At 36.7% G+C, this 20,792-nt stretch overlaps 1 protein-coding gene across 4 annotated transcripts; it reads left to right on the forward strand.

Annotated features, from left to right (window-relative positions):
* Nucleotides 1-366: 366 nt before the first annotated feature.
* On the forward strand, nt 367-20,091 carry LOC119771275 (serine hydroxymethyltransferase, cytosolic-like). Of its 4 annotated transcripts, none has more exons than XM_038267128.1 (14): nt 367-448; nt 1,559-1,690; nt 2,614-2,677; nt 6,051-6,177; nt 6,298-6,443; nt 6,539-6,657; nt 6,733-6,893; nt 8,671-8,752; nt 8,850-9,062; nt 9,177-9,290; nt 9,366-9,488; nt 10,526-10,642; nt 19,060-19,170; nt 19,269-20,091. In XM_038267128.1, the coding sequence occupies exons 2-14, from the start codon at nt 1,561-1,563 to the stop codon at nt 19,439-19,441; spliced, it is 1,680 nt and encodes a 559-aa protein (XP_038123056.1). In that variant the 5' UTR covers nt 367-448; nt 1,559-1,560; the 3' UTR covers nt 19,442-20,091. The 4 variants fall into 4 exon arrangements, with proteins under 4 accessions (XP_038123056.1, XP_038123066.1, XP_038123080.1 ...); XM_038267138.1 differs by lacking the exon at nt 367-448 and adding an exon at nt 837-851 and having other exon boundaries at nt 2,614-2,650; XM_038267152.1 differs by lacking the exons at nt 367-448; nt 1,559-1,690; nt 2,614-2,677 and adding exons at nt 2,737-2,979; nt 3,112-3,164 and having other exon boundaries at nt 19,269-20,090.
* Nucleotides 20,092-20,792: the final 701 nt, after the last annotated feature.

Consider the following 20,792-nt stretch of genomic DNA (forward strand, 5'->3'; position numbering starts at 1 on the left):
CTTGAAAAACATTAATACATTCACACTATAATCTCAATAAAATTGAAAAAGTATAATGCAATACAACATTAATAATATAAGAGAAAACTAACAGACATAAGTAAATGGAACAATTTAAAAAAAGCCCAAAACTATGATATATAATAAACATATTCCATAAAGTTACATTAACATCTGAATGTTATGTTTTTGGAAAACTTCTCTGATACAGAATACAGCGATGCTACAACCAGAGATGTTTTATAAAAGATTTATTTCCAAACAGATGAGATATGATCAGCGACACTGGATCTGGTCTCAGGCAGTGGAGGGTTCTGGCTGAGGAGGAGCGACGCTGACAAGTCTAGTGGGACGTGCAGGTGAGAATGCAGGAGAAGCAATCCCGAGGCAGAAACGCAGGCATCATGCAGACATGATCAGGAGACGGAACTTAACGTGACAACCAGAGGTTAGCAACCATCCTTAGGAAAAGCAGGAAATCAGGAATTGTGGAGGACAAGAAAAGAAGGTCAGGGCAGGATTGGACTGAACAGAACTCTCAGGCAGCACCAAGGCTTGTTACCACTTGGAGAGCGTTACCCACTTGTAGCTTAATCAGCACCAGCTGGATCCAATCAGCATGGAAATTAAACACTGATTTTTATTTGTGAATGAAGAGACATTATTTTCATGACCATTTTTCTGCAAAGAAACCTTGGACTTGGAGGAGCTGATTTTCATCCCAGTTTTTTTACACTTGGCTGTGCACTGCCCCAGTGAATGCTAGGTCACCAACGTGGTGCCCACGGGCACCAAGGGGCCCTCAGGGGCCACATGGGATGCCCACAGCATCTTCTGAAAAAAACAAAACTGTAATTTATTTATTTTTTATAATTTATAGAGCATTTTATCATTTTAATCATACAGATCATTTAAGTATTAATTGAGATTTCAAAATGAAGACATCATAAAGAAAATTAGAAGTTAAAAGAAACAATAAAAATATGCTTATAATGGATGTAGTTAAGGCGAACGCTGATTCCTCCAGTTCATAGGTCAGTATTGGTAGCCTTCCCTATGACTCAGTACCCATGAAGTGCCCTCTGCCTTAAAAAGGTTGATAACCCCTGCTGTGTACTGTAGGTCTTGGTAGGAGGGAGCCAGCAGAACCCAATCATCTGCAAAAAGCATCTGCTGGTCCCTGAACCAAACCCACTCTGGCCTTTGGCTGTGGCCAGAAATCCTATCCATAAAAGTTATGAACATGACCGGTGATGAAGGGCAACATGCAACAGCTTCCACTTAATTAGAAATAACAAAAGATACTACTACTAATTCTGAAAAATGCACTCCGTTTAATCAGCTTGAAATGGTTTATTTAACAGGCAGTTACAACTTAATTGTTCAAATTTAATTTGTCTAATCCAATTAGATATTAATTTTGGGTACTTTTCGATCATTGAACCATGAAAGTGATGCAAGCTTTTCCACACACTCCTGGTGGTAGGATGATGTTTTCAGGTTTCAGCTTGAGAAGTATTTTATTTTGCATTCCACCTATGTCATATTTTCACTACAGAAATGACGAAACAGCTTGGCACCCAAACGTTACGTGTAGGGCGAGACCTTTTAAAAAAGAAACGCAGCAAGTCTCTGCCACAGTCGCTTGATTTGTCAGCCCAGGAGACAGTGGACTGGAAACGGACTAAAGGTAGGCTACACCTGCAGCTTTAAAAGGGTATATATATATATATATATATATATATATATATATATATATATATATATATATATATATATATATATATATATATATATATATATATATATATATATATATACATACATGCATACATAGAATAGAAGTCTGACAAGGCAGTTAAAGTTGACCAGTTTATAAACATTGATTTTAATATATTCTAAAAAAAATTATGTAAATCCTAATTGGGGAAAAAAAACTAAATCAACAATTCAAGAGCAGCTTTCCTGTTATTTGTAAGACGTTAAAAAATTGTTTTTGCTGAAGTTACTTAACAAAGAAAAAGTTTCGATTTTTTTTTCTAGGACATATTTCATGCAGCTCTAAAGAGAAAAAAACAACCAAAAAACTCCCACATACACATACTTTTTTTAATGCTAGGTATTACAACATTGGGCAGACCTTTATGATGTTTTTTTTTTTTTTTTTTTGTCACATGAGCTCAATTCAGGAATGTTATCTTACATTTGGCTCCCTGCACAGATGGTTGATAAAGTTAGGGACATATTAGTTAAAAACAGCAACATTTGTACATATTGTAATTGGAAAACAGAATATGTTAGGAAAGGCTGAAAGTATTTAACTTTTAACAGTCATGTTTTATTACTTTCTACTTAAAAGGAGACCTGTGTTTTGGATCTGCAATGACTCGCTTTTGTTTTATTTGCCCTACCTAAATAGTGTATGTGTGGTTTCAGGTTTTTAAATTAATATATTTGTCGCCATTTGGGTCTTTTGATTGGATGTTACAGAGAGGTTAACCACGAGGGCTCTGAACTACTGACATGAGCAAAATTCTCACCTATAAACAGACGCAGGTTAGTCATCAGGTGTGGGACATTTTTTGAAGTTGTTTTTCTTTCTGTTTTTTGCAGCACACGTGGAGATGTGGCCCTTCATCCTCAGAATGAGGTCTGCTAACAACACCTGCAGTTCTGTGTAATGCAATGTAGATGTTGTCACCATATTCTAATTTTAAAGCATGCTCTATGTACGGTAGTAGTTTTTGAGTAAAGCAAAAATTTTGAAACAGCATCTTATTTAACTTAATACTGCTAAATAATTTCTACAAAAATTGCAGTTCTTATTTTTGATTTCTACATTAAAATTAGATGGAAAAAAAAAGTTCTAAAGCAATATATTTCCATATGTTGAGGAATTGAAAATATCAACTCTTTTACCTTCATGTTCTTCTGAGTGGAAATATTAATACCACCAAGGTACCGAAGTGAATCTAACAGGTAAGTCTGTGGATAAACTCTAAAAATTGGAGTGATGGCAAGGATGCCTTCTAACCTCAAAGAAACATAGATGAACCATGAATTTTGCTCTGGGTCCCTGAGCAAGACCCTTAACCCCACACTGCTCACCAGGCACCGCACAATGGCAGCCCACTGCTCCCCAAGGGGATGGGTCAATAGCAGAGGTAGGTGAATTACTACTCAGATCAATAAAGTTCAATTAAATTCATAAAAGAAAAAAAAAAAAAATATATATATATATATATATATATATATGTGTGTGTGTGTGTGTGTGTGTGTGTGTATTTTGCAGTACTTTAAATTTAAATAATAATAAATTTAATAATGTTTAATAATAATTCTGTTTTATTGTTGAATATTAATTTATAACAGATTTACCTTTATTTTTCTCAGATTTTTACAATATTTTAGGTTTAGGTTTACTGTTATTAACTTTCTAGTGTAAGTGTATTTTTATTCATTTAAAAAAAAAATTTGAACGGTTCCATTGTTGTAACTACATTTTTTATCTATTTTAGTTATTTAGGAAAGGACAAAATCGCATTTAGTATTACATATATTAGTAATGTGAAAATTAAAAAATACATTTTTTTGAATTATAAATATATTTAAGTAAATAGTTCTAAATCTACATTTGCTCCTGGTATGGTATGATGTATTTCTATAATAATATTTTTACTATTAGGTTAAGAATCTGTTAGAGATATAGCTTGAAATGAAAAAAAAAAAGCTTAAGATATAAAATTGTGACAAGAGTTTTTTGATTTAAGAAGGCCTATTTAATGTAAAATGGATCAAGCTGAAGCAACTACCTGGATAGATCCCACAAACATGCTAACCTTACACAGAAAGCCTGAGATATTTTCAGGGTTGGGGAGATAGAGGTGGGGTATTAAAAAGCTCAGTACTATTGATCATACTGATCATTAACATGAAATATGCAAAAATAAACTAGCATACCACAGATGGTCAAAACCAAGGAAAATATTTTGGATGCAAAGGAAATATTGGACATAGTCCAACACCTTTATAAGAAAAGGGAGGCACACGGTTCAAAATAATATCCTTTTTTAAACGCATCTATATCTTTATCCTATTCTATCACTACTTTAGATTTTTGTTTCCTTTTCAGGTTAATGTCTGTGCTTTAGTGTGAAGGACTGTATGACTGGTTGTATGAATGGTTAATGCACTGCACTTCTATAGTGATTTTTTCCAGTCAGGGGAATCCACAGCACTTTATGCTACGTTAAGTCATTCATCCATTCGCACATAAATTCAAAGTGGCAAAATACACAGTAGCCACAGCTGCATACTGTAAGAAGTGAGGCCGTTGTACACCGGTGCCAACACACTTCTTACAACCATCAGTAGTACAGGAAGTACAAGGACACATAAATCAGAGGAGGCTAAATGGTTATATTTACTAAAATACATTTACTTGAGTGACTAGTAAACTAGTAAATAAGTAACTAGTAAAATGTCCTTTTAGGAATGGTTTCACTACACCATACGTTCTGCTTTTGAGCTTTGATTCCCTGAAGAAGAAGCAGGCTCATTCAAACCTATAATGCACAGAAACATACATTCTTAGACATTTTTTTATTTATTGAACTGTTTTGCTAGATCTGTAGAAGTTTTTCTTCTGCATAAGTTTATTTTCAAGTAAGTTTGCTTTTTGTAATAATTATTTTACTTTTAACTTTAAAATACCAGTTAGTAAAACAATATATATTGGTCTGTTTGATTAGATACAGTGAGGAAAATAAGTATTTGAACCCCCTGCAATTTTGCAAGTTCTCCCACTTTCAAAACTTCAAAACTAGAGTAAATTAGATTTAGTACAGGAAACATTTTAACTTTATAATTGCAAAGAAAGGCTACTGTACCAAATATTAAGTTTGATTTTCTAAGGTATTTAGATACTTATTTGTAGGTGCATCATAAAAAGAAATAGTAAAAAAAAATTGTTTTGCTTCTTGTTTTTATATTTTTTTATGGTTTAATTCTTATTTTATTGTGTTCTTTGTTTTTTTCTCAGTTACTGTCTTAGTCGTGGTTCTGTTATGTTTTCCTTTGAGTGTTTAGTTTTGCTTTACCCCTTGTTTTCTTGTTTTAGTGGTTTAATTTTTATTTTGTTGTGTTCTCTGGTTAATTCTTAGTTACTGTTTCAGTCTTGGCTCTGTTATGTTTTTCTTTTGAGTTTTCAGTTTTACTTTGCTCCATGTTTTATAGTCTTAATGGTTTAATTCTTATTTTGTTGCGTTTTCTGGTTATTTTCAGTTTTCTAGGTTTTTATTTGTTGCCCTCTGCTGCCCTCTTGTGTTCTCCTTTTTCCGTAGCTCCTTTTTTGTTCTGCTCTATGCACACCTGTTCCCAATCTGCACATTAGTCCTCCCTTTGTTTCTGTCTCCCTTAAATACTCTCTCTGTTCTGTTCTTCTGTGCTGGTTCCTCGTCTAACTTCTCATCATACTTCCTCCAACTCTGTCTGAGTCTTCCTCCTTGTCATTGTTATCCCCCTGATGTCTCCATGGTTTCTGGTTTGTTTTGACTTGTTTTATTGTTTTCATTTTTGGTTTTTGGATTCCTGGTTTCCTGTTTGCTTGGATTTGTTTTTCATATTTGGATTTTGGATCACCTGCTTCTGCATTCAGTAAACTTTCTTCAGTCCCTAAGATATAAGCAAAGCCTTATGTCCCATGTCTGACCTTACAGATTAGATAAAAATTTGATAAGGGACCCAAACAAGGGAGGACAGTTGGTCACCCAGAAGGTTAATCATGCTGTACTCTACATAAACCATATTCTCAAAGGTTAACAGATGATGCTTTGTGAGGAACAAAAGTTTCCAAAAGTGATGCAAAGGAATTATCAGAACATGTGATAAACATTTAGATCAACCAAAGTGAAAAATATTTGCCACATATCTAACATGCACACAAGGACTCTAACAAGTTTCAATTTCTCTTTAGACAGTTCAAGTGGTGGTTTAAAAAAAGGATTTGTGTATCTATAAGATTTTCATTTACTTCTTGGATTGTTCCACAGGTTACTACCCTCTGTGACCAGAAAAACAGCAATTATATCTCAGTCAAAATGCTACAGTGTGAGTCAAGAAGGATGGGAGTCACACAAGAAAATGATGACAGGGCCTCTGGATATCAGCGACTTAGAGGTCTGTTTTTAAAGGATTTGACTGAACTGTCTTTACTTTTGTAATTGAGATATATGTTGCTGCTAATAATTTGAAATATTGTGAAAATAATATATAAGATTGACAGCGATTTTGTTTCAGGTGTTCTCTATCATAAAAAAGCTGAAACACAACCAGATGCATAGTCTGGAGTTAATAGCAGCTGAGAACTTTACCAGCAGAGCTGTTCTCGAGGCTCTTGGCTCCTGTCTGACCAACAAGTACTCCAAAGGGTTTCCTGGCCAGAGGTATAACTCCTGTTCAGGTTATTGGAGGCTTGATTGTACCTTTTGATAAATGCCATTTTATCAAGCATATTGTTTAATGCATTTCATCTCTTTAGCCACTATTTCAATGGTTTAGAGTATAATGATGAACTGGAGACTCTTTGTCAGAGGAGGGCACTCGAGGCCTTTGGTTTGGACTCTGAGAAATGGGGAGTGAACGTGCGGCCATACTCAGGTATGAAACCCCGATAAACACGCCTCCGACAACTTTGTTATACTTGTATTAAATTCAACCATGTTTCCACCTAAGGTTCGCCTGCTAACTTTGCTGTCTACACGGCTGTTGTTGGGCCTCATGGTAGGATCATGGGCTTGGACATTCCTGATGGGGGTCACCTATCCCATGGCTACACGAGGAATGAGAAGAAAATCTCTGCAACATCCATGTTTTTTGAAACTATGCCATACAAGGTTTGAGTCACATTAAATTTTTATATATGGTAAATCAGATACTCAGGGATAACTACTACATGTATCAAACATACAGTGCTGTACCTGTGTGGGTTCATACAGTACTTGGCTGGTATACAAGCTGGAGCAGAGATAGCTAACTTATAAACAGGCTTTATTACTTATAGTACTTCTTCTTCATATTCTAAATTTTTTTTCTGTAACCGCCAGTCCCAAAAGGCACCTAATTATTAATGGTTTAAATTGTGTTGGTAATAAATTAATGGTCTTGCAAGAGGGATTGTCTTTTTCTTCAAACATGTTAGTATCAGTGGTGTAGTGATATGTAACTCAGGGACAAATCAGACAAAAGATGTGGTGTCTAAGAGACCTAACCGAATTACACCAAACCAGGAATTTGATTGAAGGTGGGTGAACCAGGACAAAAAGTAAAAACCCTGCCTTGTTGTCCTCAATTCTGTTCCCATAATTAGATGATTAGCTCTGATTCTAACTATGTCTAAACAACCACCCTAAACCCACCCTTCCATCTCCTCCTGCTTATTCCTTCAGAGTCATGGTGGGGCCGGTGCTCCGGCAGTCTATGGGCGAGAGGCGGGGTACACCCTGGACAGGTCGCCAGTCATTCCAGGTTTTAGCACCTAAACCCCTCAATCCCTATATAGAGCGAGGAGCATATAGTCGACTTTATAGTGACCTTAGTTAACTGACAGATGATCACTAATCCTCGCTCCCTCATGGTCATGTGACTCTGGCTCCCCGCTCGGTGCCTGTGTCATCTTTGTTCTTTCTCACCCTCAAAACTTACCCCTGATGCTTTGTGAGGAGCGCTCTTGCAAAGTATTCTGGGATATATCTGCTCATCTAGTCACCAGTGCACATTGCTTTTCAAGATGCATTGTGGGAAATTTTGGGTCCACTAGACATTCGGACACTCATATAAAAGGCTGTAACCACTATATAGTGCTCTTTATAAGAGATTAGTGTGGACGTTCGTTCGGACAGCCTCTGTGTTTTTAGAGCTGGAAATGCAAACGGTTGGAACTAATCTGTTAAAAGGGTTTTTACCTTCTGGACCTGGATTGCCCACCTCTAAATTTAAGTGTCCTCTTTTGAGCTCAATTTACTTGTATAAAATGTGAGGGGAAAAAAATCTATTAAGAGAAACTACACTTCTGACAAACATTTCCATTTTCTCTCAAATCTTACAGCTGAATACTTTATATTAGTAACCTGTGTAGTTGTTGTGTTACAGATTGTTGCAGTGAGTTCAATAAAGTTCATTTAGTACATTTAGTTTGCATATTAGTCATTAAGGCTTAATACTGAGTAGTAATGTTGAAAGCAAAATTAGTTTTTTATTTCACTTTAGTTTTCTACACAATTAGATTTCATTTGACTTTAAAAGGTCAACTTTATAGTATATGGAACATGCAAAATGTTTAAACCTTCAATCAGACAGTGTTTACAGTGAGGAACTCCTTCATTCGGCTCAGACAGAGAAAAAATTACGACGGCCGCTTACTTTTAAGATAAACTTTGAACCACAAGGCTTTAGGAAGACAAATTCCTGACTTCCTAAATAACTTGAAGTGGGTGCTAGCAGATGATGTGGAATACAAATGTTTTTTAGACAAGCCCCCCCACCCCATACATATTTATTGGTTGGGGAGAGTAATCAGGTGTGTATGTAGCATAAATTTTCTGTGATTGAATATTATCTAAGAAACGCCAATGATATACATTTAAAATTGCAGTTTGCTTCATTTGTTTCTAGGTAAATCCAAAAACTGGCTACATCGATTATGACAAACTGCAAGAAAATGCACAGCTTTTCCAGCCTAAGCTCATCATTGCAGGTACTTCATTGCATGCATACACACATGCAGAGTGCACACGCTCAGTCATGGTAGTACACTCAAAATAAACACTTTTCATTTTGCTCTTCATTATAAGGAACCAGCGGTTATTCCCGTAACCTTGACTATGCCCGCTTGGGGCAGATTGCTAATGAGAATAATGCATATCTGTTGGGGGACATGGCACATATTAGTGGATTAGTGGCCGCCGGAGTGGTGCCCTCACCTTTTGAACACTGTGACCTTGTTACAACAACAACTCACAAAAGTCTGAGAGGCTGCCGTGGTGGACTCATCTTTTATCGGAAAGGTAGGAAAGAGTCTCAAAACATTGACTAAACCAATATTTGAGGTACTTTTTCATTGCCATGGGAACTTTTTGCTTATTTCAGATCCTTAATGGACTTTTCATTTTCTCCACAAGGTGTTCGGTGTGTGGATTCCGAAGGGATGGAGACTTTGTACAACTTGGAGTTTTTGATCAACCATGCTGTGTTTCCAGCGCTGAACGGAGGACCACACAGCAATGCTATTGCAGGTACTCTGATATTCATCTTAAGATCTTTAGGTTTCTTGCAGAATCAGTCACTGAGGTAATGTTTATTACTGACAGGTGTTGCTGTGGCTCTCAAACAAGCCATGACACCCGAGTTTAAGGCATACCAGCTGCAGGTTCTTGCTAACTGTAAAGCTCTGTGCAGTGCCCTTACAGAGCTTGGTTACACGATCGTCACTGGTAGGTGACACACACATATCTTTAGCTCATTATACATCTCCAAAATGAAAGAGTTTTTACAGCCATGGGAATACTCTTGTAAATAATTAAATTTACTTATTTGATTTTGTAGATTACAGGATCCCAAGCAGTTAATATCCTGCAACTTTTAGATGTATCTCTTCAACGAAACACCTTAAAGCTGTTGTCCAATTTTTTTCTTAAACTAGGAGAGAGGAAATTTCAAAATGTAACCATTGTATCTCTTAGCTCCTGCTAACCTTCCTCCCTGAAGGAGCTGGAGGCCATGGCTCCTATACAAACATGCATAGACAGGTTTGTTTTGTGCTTGAAGGGAAGTTTTAAAAAAAAAAGTACATTTGAGATCAAACTGAAAGCTAAGGTAACCAGTTAGCCTACATTACAGAAACTTCCTCAAGAGTTATCTTGAAGTTTCAACTATAAACTGACATTACATGCATAATTTGCCAATGGTGATCTATTATAACCACAGCAGATTAAAACAATAAACTCACTAAAATACAGCAAATAATTTAGTTTTTCTTTTTTGCTCAGAGGACACTTTACCATCAGCCCTTGGCGATCCTCTAATAATTGCATTTCTAATGTAAATTCCACTACAAGGTTTCAAAGAGAACCAGAGAGCTGTCTACACTTAAATTTGACAAGTAAATACTGCTGGAGAACCCGGGGCTGATTGAAGCATATTACGGTTAAGCAACACCTCCTTTCAGATCTGTTAGCCAAGTCTATTGGTGTGTCTATGATTTATCAGTAGAGGTCAACTGGGGGATACAGTAAAAGAATAATAATTAGGAGAGATTACAAATTTTACATCATATAATAAGGTAACATAGTTAAATGTAAACATTGCTTAAATTATTTAATCAATGAACAGTTGCAGATTCCTCAGAGGCCTGGGAACGAGCCATTCATTCAATAAAGCTGTCTTGGAGAAAGGATGCATAAGACAGAAAATGATTTGCTTATCTTTTGTCTTCTATATCTTTTATTGCTCTCTGTGGCTCCCCCTGTAGGTGGTTCTGACAACCATCTAATGCAGCTGGACTTAAGTGATAAAGGAACGAAAGGACAACAAGCTGAGAAGGTCTTGCAAGCCTGTGGTATTTCCTGCAACACAAACACCTTTTTAGGTACAGTAACAACAAAACTTCTTCCTAATTATAAAAAACTATATATACTATTTCAAACATGGGCTGTGGATGGTAAGACTATGAGCAATGTACAGTAATGTAATGTGATATTTTAGAGAGACATCAAAGAAAGTATTGCCTCAGATGTCACCTACATTAACAATCACAAGAAGCAACAATATTATAATTAAACAGGTTACTGAAACAAGGAAAAAAGTTCTCCAGCAGCTTATGCAGAAACAATAATTTGACTTGAAAGCAGTCTTAGATGCAACCCCAAATAAAAGTGGCTGTAAATAATGGACATGGAACCTATGGTCATTTATGAAGCAATGAATCTGATCTAATGTTACAATGTTTGCAAAAACAAATTTGGACCCCCTCCTTTCATAAGCAATGTTCTTTTAGCTACAACTACAAACAAGACATGAACTTGTGAAAAGTTATTAAGAAAATACATAGGGGAATTGATTTTCTGGGTACTCTGAGGAGGAGATCATTTTTGCAAGAATAACATAATTAGAAATGATGATATAAATGTAAAACCCTTTATTGTCCCACAATGGGGAAATTCGTTCTCTGCATTTTGACCATCCCCTTGGCGACCAGTGGCTTTCCATTGTGTGGTGAGTGTGGAGTAATCAGGGGTTAAGAATGTTGTGACTTTATATTCAATGCCCATCCAGGTTGGACGCAATATTAATGCTGTGAATAACTGTTATATTCAATTCCCAGCCAGCTGGGAAATCATGTTATGTTCTGATACTTTAAGATGTTCATTGCCCTCCCAGTAGGGGTGATGAATATCTTATTTAATCAGATATTATTTCGGCTGTTATATATTGTTTATGAATACATGCCCTACTAGCTATGTGTTATAACAATAAATTAAAGAGTGATTTGAGCTCAAATGATGGTTAGACAGATAATTCTGCACATACATGGAATAAATTCATCACAAATTCTTTCAAAATATAAGAGTTTATTAACAAAAATCACTCAGCTCCGAGTCAAACATATTTCAGTTAAAAACTCTTGACTAAAACTAGTGAAACTCAACTAAACTAAACTTCTTTGTACAAAGAGGAAGGAGAAACATGGTTGAAAACCATATCACAGTTTAAGATGGATATTGTGTTTGAGAAGTTTATCTGGAAGAATTTGGCATATGATCAAATTAGCTTTTTACTAATTTAGAGAAATTGGAATGTTTTCAAACCAATTCACAAAGCAAATTGAGGAGGTGAATAAAACTTTTTTGGCCAAATAATGTTTTATTGAATGATTTACTTAATCAAGAAGCAGTAACCTTTAGTCAAATGATTCATTACCCTCTACTAAATGACTCTTGGTTATACTTGGTAATGGAAACGTACTAAGAATATTAGGAACACATGAACACTAATGTTGTATCAGTGTTTAAACGCTTAGTGAAATAAAGCTTGTCCAAGCCTTAACAACAGATTAGAACATATTACTGTAGCGTAGCATAGCATGCAGTCCATCCTGTTAGCTTTGTCTTTACTAATCAGTAAACAAATGAAATGATCAAAATCATCAAACGATATATTGTTTGTTCTGTCCCTAATTGTGCCAGACTTGCAAACCTCTGTTCATGTCAATTTGGAGGGCTTGAGTTATTATCCAGCAGCAGCTTAGCAAGGCAGGCTCACAGCAACATGGGGGTTTTCTTGCCCATGTGGCTCACACCAAGAGATCCTTAGGAGACTTTTTCATCCAGTCTGGCTCTGTAAGTTCTGAAACTCAAGAGAAATGTGTTGCAAAAACTCTGTTTTGCAGCAGTTTGGTTCTGAAAAGTCATCAGGACTTATCCTTGGTCATTCTGGAGATCTGTACCTTTTTGTCCGGATCTCCACAGTGGCTGGAGATCCCAGGCAGCTTCATGGAAAGAGAAAGAGATCTTGTGTGCTGTGGTTTTACTGTTCTCAGCTCTGCGGGGGGCCAAGGCAAGTCACACCTCCTGGGTCCTGTGGAGCAAGTTGGCTGAAAAGGGGGGGAAGGTCTTACAGCTGCCCCATGAGCCAAAACTGCATTCTCTTCTCCGGTCAACATGTCAAGATCAAGCATGGACACTAGTTCCCAATGTTCAAAACCAGGATCATGGCACATGGCACAACAAGAGCCTTGCTCAGGACCCCAGAGTGCAGGCTGTGGGAATCAAACCGGGTACTCGCAACCTTCTCAGACCAAAAGCGCACTGGTCTAACCCACTAGTCCAACACTCCCCCATATATGTTGTAGGTGTTTTTTTTACTGTTAGCAGTGATGGAGGACGATGAGAAGGAAGTGAGTAAATGAGGTTCTAAGCTAGTAAGCAAGTGAGATTGGTGGCTGGTGGTGAAGGGTGACCTGGTAATGTAAGCATGAACATGGCCCTCAGCATGGAACCAGGTCTTGTAAAAGATGAAAAGGTGAGAGCAATGTCATAATTCAAAGAAAGCAAGAAAACAAGATAAGGTAGGCCTGGTTACTATGCCTGTGATCAGAACAATCTGGTATCTGCCTCAGGGATTCTTCTCCTGTTTATGTTTGTGAATAGTGCTGATGAGCTGTGGGAACCCTGCAAAACAGAGGTGAGAAGAGGCACATACACCCACACTGACGTTCACAAAGAGGTGGAAAGCACAAGTTTTATTTTTACACCGCAAATAAACTTAAATAATACAGACAGCATTATATTTTTCTTTTTATTCCTAATGCACCTTTTCCTCCTTGTTTGCACCTTCTTTAATTATTATGCCAATACACTATATTGCCAAAAGTATTTGCTCACCCATCCAAATTATTGGAATCAGGTGTTCCAATCACTTCCATGGCCACAGGTGTATAAATTCAAGCACCTAGGCATGCAGACTGTTTTTACAAACATTTGTGAAAGAATGGGTCGCTCTCAGGAGCTCAGTGAATTCCAGCGTGGAACTGTGATAGGATGCCACCTGTGCAACAAATCCAGTCGTGAAATTTCCTCGCTCCTAAATATTCCACAGTCAACTGTCAGCTGTATTATAAGAAAATGGAAGTGTTTGGGAACGACAGCAACTCAGCCACGAAGTGGTAGGCCACGTAAACTGACGGAGCGGGGTCAGCGGATGCTGACGCGCATAGTGCGAAGAGGTCGCCAACTTTCTGCAGAGTCAATCACTACAGACCTCCAAACTTCATGTGGCCTTCAGATTAGCTCAAGAACAGTGCGCAGAGAGCTTCATGGAATGGGTTTCCATGGTCGAGCAGCTGCATCCAAGCCATACATCACCAAGTGCAATGCAAAGCGTCGGATGCGGTGGTGTAAAGCACGCCGCCACTGGACTCTAGAGCAGTGGAGACGCGTTCTCTGGAGTGACGAATCGCGCTTCTCCATCTGGCAATCTGATGGACGGGTCTGGGTTTGGCGGTTGCCAGGAGAACGGTACTTGTCTGACTGCATTGTGCCAAGTGTAAAGTTTGGTGGAGGGGGGATTATGGTGTGGGGTTGTTTTTCAGGAGCTGGGCTTGGCCCCTTAGTTCCAGTGAAAGGAACTCTGAATGCTTCAGCATACCAAGACATTTTGGACAATTCCATGCTCCCAACTTTGTGGGAACAGTTTGGAGCTGGCCCCTTCCTCTTCCAACATGACTGTGCACCAGTGCACAAAGCAAGGTCCATAAAGACATGGATGACAGAGTCTGGTGTGGATGAACTTGACTGGCCTGCACAGAGTCCTGACCTCAACCCGATAGAACACCTTTGGGATGAATTAGAGCGGAGACTGAGAGCCAGGCCTTCTCGTCCAACATCAGTGTGCGACCTCACAAATGCGCTTCTGGAAGAATGGTCAAAAATTCCCATAAACACACTCCTAAACCTTGTGGACAGCCTTCCCAGAAGAGTTGAAGCTGTTCTAGCTGCAAAGGGTGGACCGACGTCATATTGAACCCTATGGATTAGGAACGGGATGTCACTTAAGCTCATATGTGAGTCAAGGCAGGTGAGCAAATACTTTTGGCAATATAGTGTATGTGACCAGTGAATTTCTCCGCTGTGAGATCAATAAAGCTCATCTTATCTAATCTAAGCATGTTTACGACACAATACAAAATAAAAAGACATTGAGCTGCAATTTCACAGCTTTAAAAGACACAAACAGTGCCAAATGGACCCCTTACAAGCAGACAAGGACTAAACTGTCAAAGAAGATTAAACATGCAAAGATACAGTACGCTGCCAGAATAAAAAAAAATCTTGTCAGCTAACAACAGTACAACATTATTCACAGCTATAGCATGCCTTCACCTGTCCAAATCTGACAAAAAGCAGGGGCCTTTTCTATTTTTCTTTTTTCCCCCAGTCTACTTCTGTTCTACCTGTAGACCCCCGCCAATAACCCTACATCCCCCCCGGTCTGCCTTCAGTGAAGATAAAAGAGGGGGGTGTTAATAGGGTCCTCCGGTACCTAAAAGGGAAGAATTATGGTTTTTCTTCAGCTCTGCCTGAATACCTGTGCCGCTCAGCTACTGCTTTGCCCCTAAAGTGAGAACAATTCAAGCATGCCCAACTCCTCATTAAAGATTGCTACTGGCCACATCAACCGTAGTTAAAACTTCCCTATTCTGACTGTTTTTATCAGTTGCTTTTATCTATGAAACATTTAGTAATTTGTACACACATCACATAAAGCACGAACAAAGCTGCTGCACATATATCATATAGGATCTCTTTCAATGACATCCTAAGACTTCAAAGAAGCCTTATCGTAGATCTGCCCTCTGCCCTGCAGCTGTTAGAATTAATAATTGCCGCTGCTTCTAATTACTCAACAAGTGTGTACAAGTCTTTTTTGCACAGTAATTCCACTTGTTGCAATACAGCTGTTGTTTTCTCATGCTTCTCTGTCTCTTATTCTATTTTTTTTTACCTTCATGTAAAAAAAATCACAGTGGATGCATCTACTTTTCCTTATTGTAGAACACTTATATATATATATATATATATATATTCAAATATTCATAATATTTTCTATTTAATTATAATGTATTCTATAGAACATGCTCATATTGCACATGTTTTTTTTTTTCTTTAAATCATGCTACTCAAGTGCGCATATCTTTTAATTTGAGTATATATTTTTTTGTGGTCTGTCTCTATGCAGTCCCTTTTCTTACTTTTTGTTTATATACTCTTGTCTGAATCTGCAGGCTTTGACTTGGTGACTTGATTTGACTTTTCACCATCACACACAACTATTCTATTCTATTCTTTTTATTTATTCTATTATTTGAATTAGTTTGCAGCTTATAAGATTCTGTTCCAAACTGCAGTAGGTAAAGGTTAGAACAGAGTAAAGATCCTGGTTAATACCAATAGAAGAGTTTAGCTTAAGTCAGGGCTTTTTATTTTTGATGCACTCTGTCTACAGGTACCTTCATTATAACTGGCGGGCCTGGGCTTTTGGGTGGATGGGACAAGAAGAAATGTAATAACCAGGTGACACACAACAAAGGGAACCTCTGGTGAATATGACACTTTGGCTAGGGTTTAAATGGACTTGACCAATTGGAATGTGTTCCTCTGATAGCTTTGGGGAAATCAATTAAGCCATTTTATCTCTTGATGTGACACGTTAGGGGACAGTAGGTCTGAGGAATTATGAGGAACTTGTGCTATGCAGTTATTTGATTTTATTATTGAAATTTATTAGACATTATAAATAAAAATTATAAAAAAATCACAATTAATAATTTCTCATTCTTAAAATCATCAGCATCAAACAGATATAAAAACAGACTGGGGTAGTGTTTTCAGCTACTTACCCTTTTATAACTATGATAATAATTTTAAGTGCTAATTGATGTTCACAGAACAACTAATGTAACTAACTAATATGACTTTCAGGCACTAGTTGTCAGAGACAGTTGATCCTTTTCATATAAAGATAACCAAACACAGCAGTTCCCATTTACCATTCAACTATTCTGTCCAACTAACTGTTTAACTAACTAGAACACTCACAAAACAAAACATAAAGTAGTAACTAAGAATAAATACAAAACTAATCAATTTATCAATCAAGAACAAACCCCAATGATATGTCTTGATGCTGTCAACAACTGACCATATCTATGCTGAAAAACAAAGCTTTCAATCAAAGCACATATTAATTTAAAGCTTACATGTTTAGTGGGACTGTTGATTAATAAAAGCAAATAATTTCATCTTTGGGCCAAGCTGGCTACTGGATTACAGCAGGAGGTAACAATAATATAATATGCTGGGAGAAATGTGTTCAAATACTATTGAAAGCAAAGCAAAAAAAAAAAAAAAAAAAAAAAACACATTTGAAAAATGCAACTTTTAAAAACTTCCTAATCAACAAAACAGTTTTGAGACTAATTCATAATTTGTATGCATAAAATGAAGGAAGGTTTTTTCAGATTTAATTTGTTACAATTTCCATCTTGGATTTAATTTTTTTCACTTTGGTAATTCTTGATGATTTTTCTGTTCCAAGTCCCCTTTTCTGCTTTTTTTTCCTGTTGAGGGACTAAGTTGTATGAATTGCAGTGTTTTTAAATCCCCATTTACAAATTGAATTGACTTCACTTCTGGGACACGGCGTTTAATAACGATTATAGATGTGGAACAAAGGAAGGTACCTTATTTACTCAGGCCTGGAATAATTTACTTTCAAATTTTCCCTTCCACCTTCAAGTTGATAACAACATTAGCAGTTTAGGCAATGTTAAATCTGAGGAATGCCTAATAAAGTATGAGTATGCCTTTTGTGAAAATTGACCTGCGGGCTTAAGAGGTTAAATAAGAACAGGTGTTAAATTAAATATGCATCATTCCCACAGTACATATGTGTACCGTACTTTCTGCAGAAGGGCTGGTGCAATATCTGTGTTGATTTAACAGCACTTCCTCTTTCAGTTAGGAACCATATCACAGAACTCTGTCCTGTAGAAAAAATAAATAAAGAGTAGTTACTACAATAAAAAGTAATTTGGCATTATATATATATATATATATATATATATATATATATATATATATATATATATATATATATATATATATATATATATATATATATATATATATATATATATAAAGTCTTGGAGGTGTGACTGGTGTCACAACATAGTTTTTTAATTCCTGCAGCAGGGACAGATATGTTATGGTAAAAATACTGTACTTACATCACACTTTTTTAAGTCAGGAGACTTGACCGATGCACTTTACACTACATTCAGTCATTCAACCATTGACATTGTCAGGGATATTGAGTTTCTGCTAAAGGGACTTGTGTCTGACATCATACATACTTAGTTTCTGCTAAAGGGACTGGTCTGACAGCATAGATATTTAGTTTGTACAGGGAAAACTAATGTGACATCCTTGACATCAGTTCCCACAAAAGCAAATAGTGTAACATTTTAGATTTCAGTTCCTGTAGGAAAGAGTGATGTAAAATTATAAATATCCATCCCTCCAGGAGGGGCTGATGTTATATCACAGATAATTAGATCCTGCAGATGGAGTGTTGAGACAATTAATTTATTTTGTTTATGCAAAAGTGAATGGTGAGACATTATTCATATTAGAAACTGTAGAAGAGACTATTGTGATGGTATAGATATTAGTTCCTAACTAGTTACTTTGTAGCTTTGGTTAAAATCGCTGTTGAATCAACTGGAGTTTAATCATCCAGTATGAAATGTTAAATATTAATGAATGATTAAATAGTAAAAAAGAAATAAATTAAAAGGAGTAGGCCTACATATCTTAATAAGTATACACTGATCTCCACTGCTTTGAGTGAGCCGGTGGTGTTATTCACATTTATTAGGTGCTAGTTCCTTTCTCTTGCTAGAGTTTTGCCCATTTCCCTAACAGTTTGGTGTGAATCATGTCAGGCTTCTATGCAGTCTAAATGTTGTATTTTCTGACCCCCTTTTTCATTTTTTAAAATATCCCTTTTAGCAATATTCAGTTTCTTACAATCGGGGGGGGGGGGGGGGGGGGGGGGGGGGTCGGGGGGGTTGATGTGATTTTTCTTCTATGGAAATTTCTAGCATCCCATGCAACCATAATTTGCATTATTAGGTTATTACACGTTTTTGATTCGTTTTGATTCATTTTGTTCATCATTCATCCATTGATGGCAGTCTTACAGCTAAGTGGTGTTACTAGATTACTGGTCCCGATCACGGTCCCATCAGTCCTTAGTAGGCACTTTATGATTTAGCAGAAGCTAAGTGGTACCACTTAAAAATACATTTTCTTTTTTTTTTTATTTAGCAGGGATCTTTTTTGGAACAAATTTTAAAAGTTAATTTCTTCATAGCAATTTTAAGATCAAGCTTTAAAATAAATGTTCCAATGTTACATCAAATATATATTCTATCAAAACATACAGGTGCTAAGAGTGCTTTGCTTCCAAGTGGTCTGAGGTTCGGTTCTCCAGCTCTGACCTCCAGAGGTTTGATAGAAGAGGACTTCAAGAAAGTGGCTGACTTCATTCATAGAGGTAAACTTGGAATCAGTTTATTTCTTTTACATTAGTTGGAAGAGAGATGTCAAGTAGAAACAAGCAAAGTAAAATATTTGGTGTGCTTTCTCTGAAAGGTATTGAGCTAACTTTGGAAGTGCAGAGAAGTTTGGACTCCAAGGCCACCGTAGAGGACTTCATCCAGGCATTGGCTTTGGAAGAGAAGTTCCAGCAGGAGGTGGCTGAGATCAGGGCTGAAGTGGAGGCTTTCGCCAGGCAGTTCCCCATGCCGGGACTTCCTGATCGTTAAAGAGAAGAAGTTTTCAGGATGACTTCATTGCATTTCTGTGAATGTAAGCTTTCCCCTGGAGCTATTTGTTTTAGCTGAGATAAAATGAATTTATTTTTTTTGTATTTATAAATGCTCATAGATGATTAGAAACTGCATTCAAACACATGATGTTAATGTTGAGTTTTGTTGTTTCTGCTGATTTTGTTCAAGAAACCCCTTCAGTTTGAAACACCAAACATGGCAAATCCCTAAGCATTTTAACCAACATCCAATTATTAATATCTGACTTTAAAACCAAAGAAAAGTTGAATTTAACAAACACAAAAAAATATATATAAAAAAAACAATAAAATTCAAAACAGATCAAATTATTGTAGGATCTGCCTCACCAGACATGGTTGTTGATGTATTTCCATCTGTCATACAGAACCATATATATTATTCCTATGGTTGCACAAAGTGCCATTGTATTATCTTAGATGACCGCTTTCTAAGCATTTGACTAACACTGATCATATGAAAATGTTCTTTCATAAATTCGTTCTGTTGTTTTTCTGTGAAACAGAACAGTCTGTTAGTTTGCACTGAGCTGCTAGTAAATCATCTACTACAAAATGCTTTCTGTAAAGAAAAAAGCTTGAACTATTGCCATCATATATAAAACATAGAACCTTGTTTTATTGTTACTAATATTTCATGTATAAAGAAATATAAACATTAAAATATATAATACTCTGAGTAAAACTGTATCTTTGTTTAGTTGATAAAATTTGATATATTAAATATATTTTTCAGAAAAAAAATAATAATAAAAAATACTGTACCTTTAATAACCCAGGGCTGAATGTATAGGAAATATGGCTCCAATTTATTGAGCAACATTAGTTTTGTCTTTGACTGACTCCAGCCAAATGGTTCTTTTAATGTATTTATGTACTTTAGGAATAAATTGTCCCAGAAACCTCCACCTCACGTCATGCTGGGTAAATAGGTAATAAGTTGTAACTTGCAATTTTCTGGTTTTCAGTCAGTATTCAGGTATGATCACTATGTTCAGTCTGGGTTGGTCCACTTCTTCTTGTCCCTGTGTGTAAAAGACGCACCTGTCTCAGTCACTTCTGAGAAATCAGCCATGTTTTCCTCTTGCAATGTATTTATTTTTTTTGTATTATAAAAGAGGCGGGCCGACATCCCTGGACTGGACCGCCTTCCTGGCCATTAAAGGGCAGACATAGTGGCAGGACGTCCCAGCGTGTGCACACATGTTGCTCAGTCGTGGTGTAACGTGTGCCCAGATACCATTTTGTTAGTTTAATGTGTATTGTGTCATTGTGTTGTTGTTGTTTTTATTATGTTAGATTGCAATTAT

Source organism: Cyprinodon tularosa, unplaced genomic scaffold (genome assembly GCF_016077235.1).
Source record: "Cyprinodon tularosa strain WSP-4 unplaced genomic scaffold, ASM1607723v1 ctg118, whole genome shotgun sequence".
Classification (NCBI taxonomy): Eukaryota; Metazoa; Chordata; class Actinopteri; order Cyprinodontiformes; family Cyprinodontidae; genus Cyprinodon; species Cyprinodon tularosa.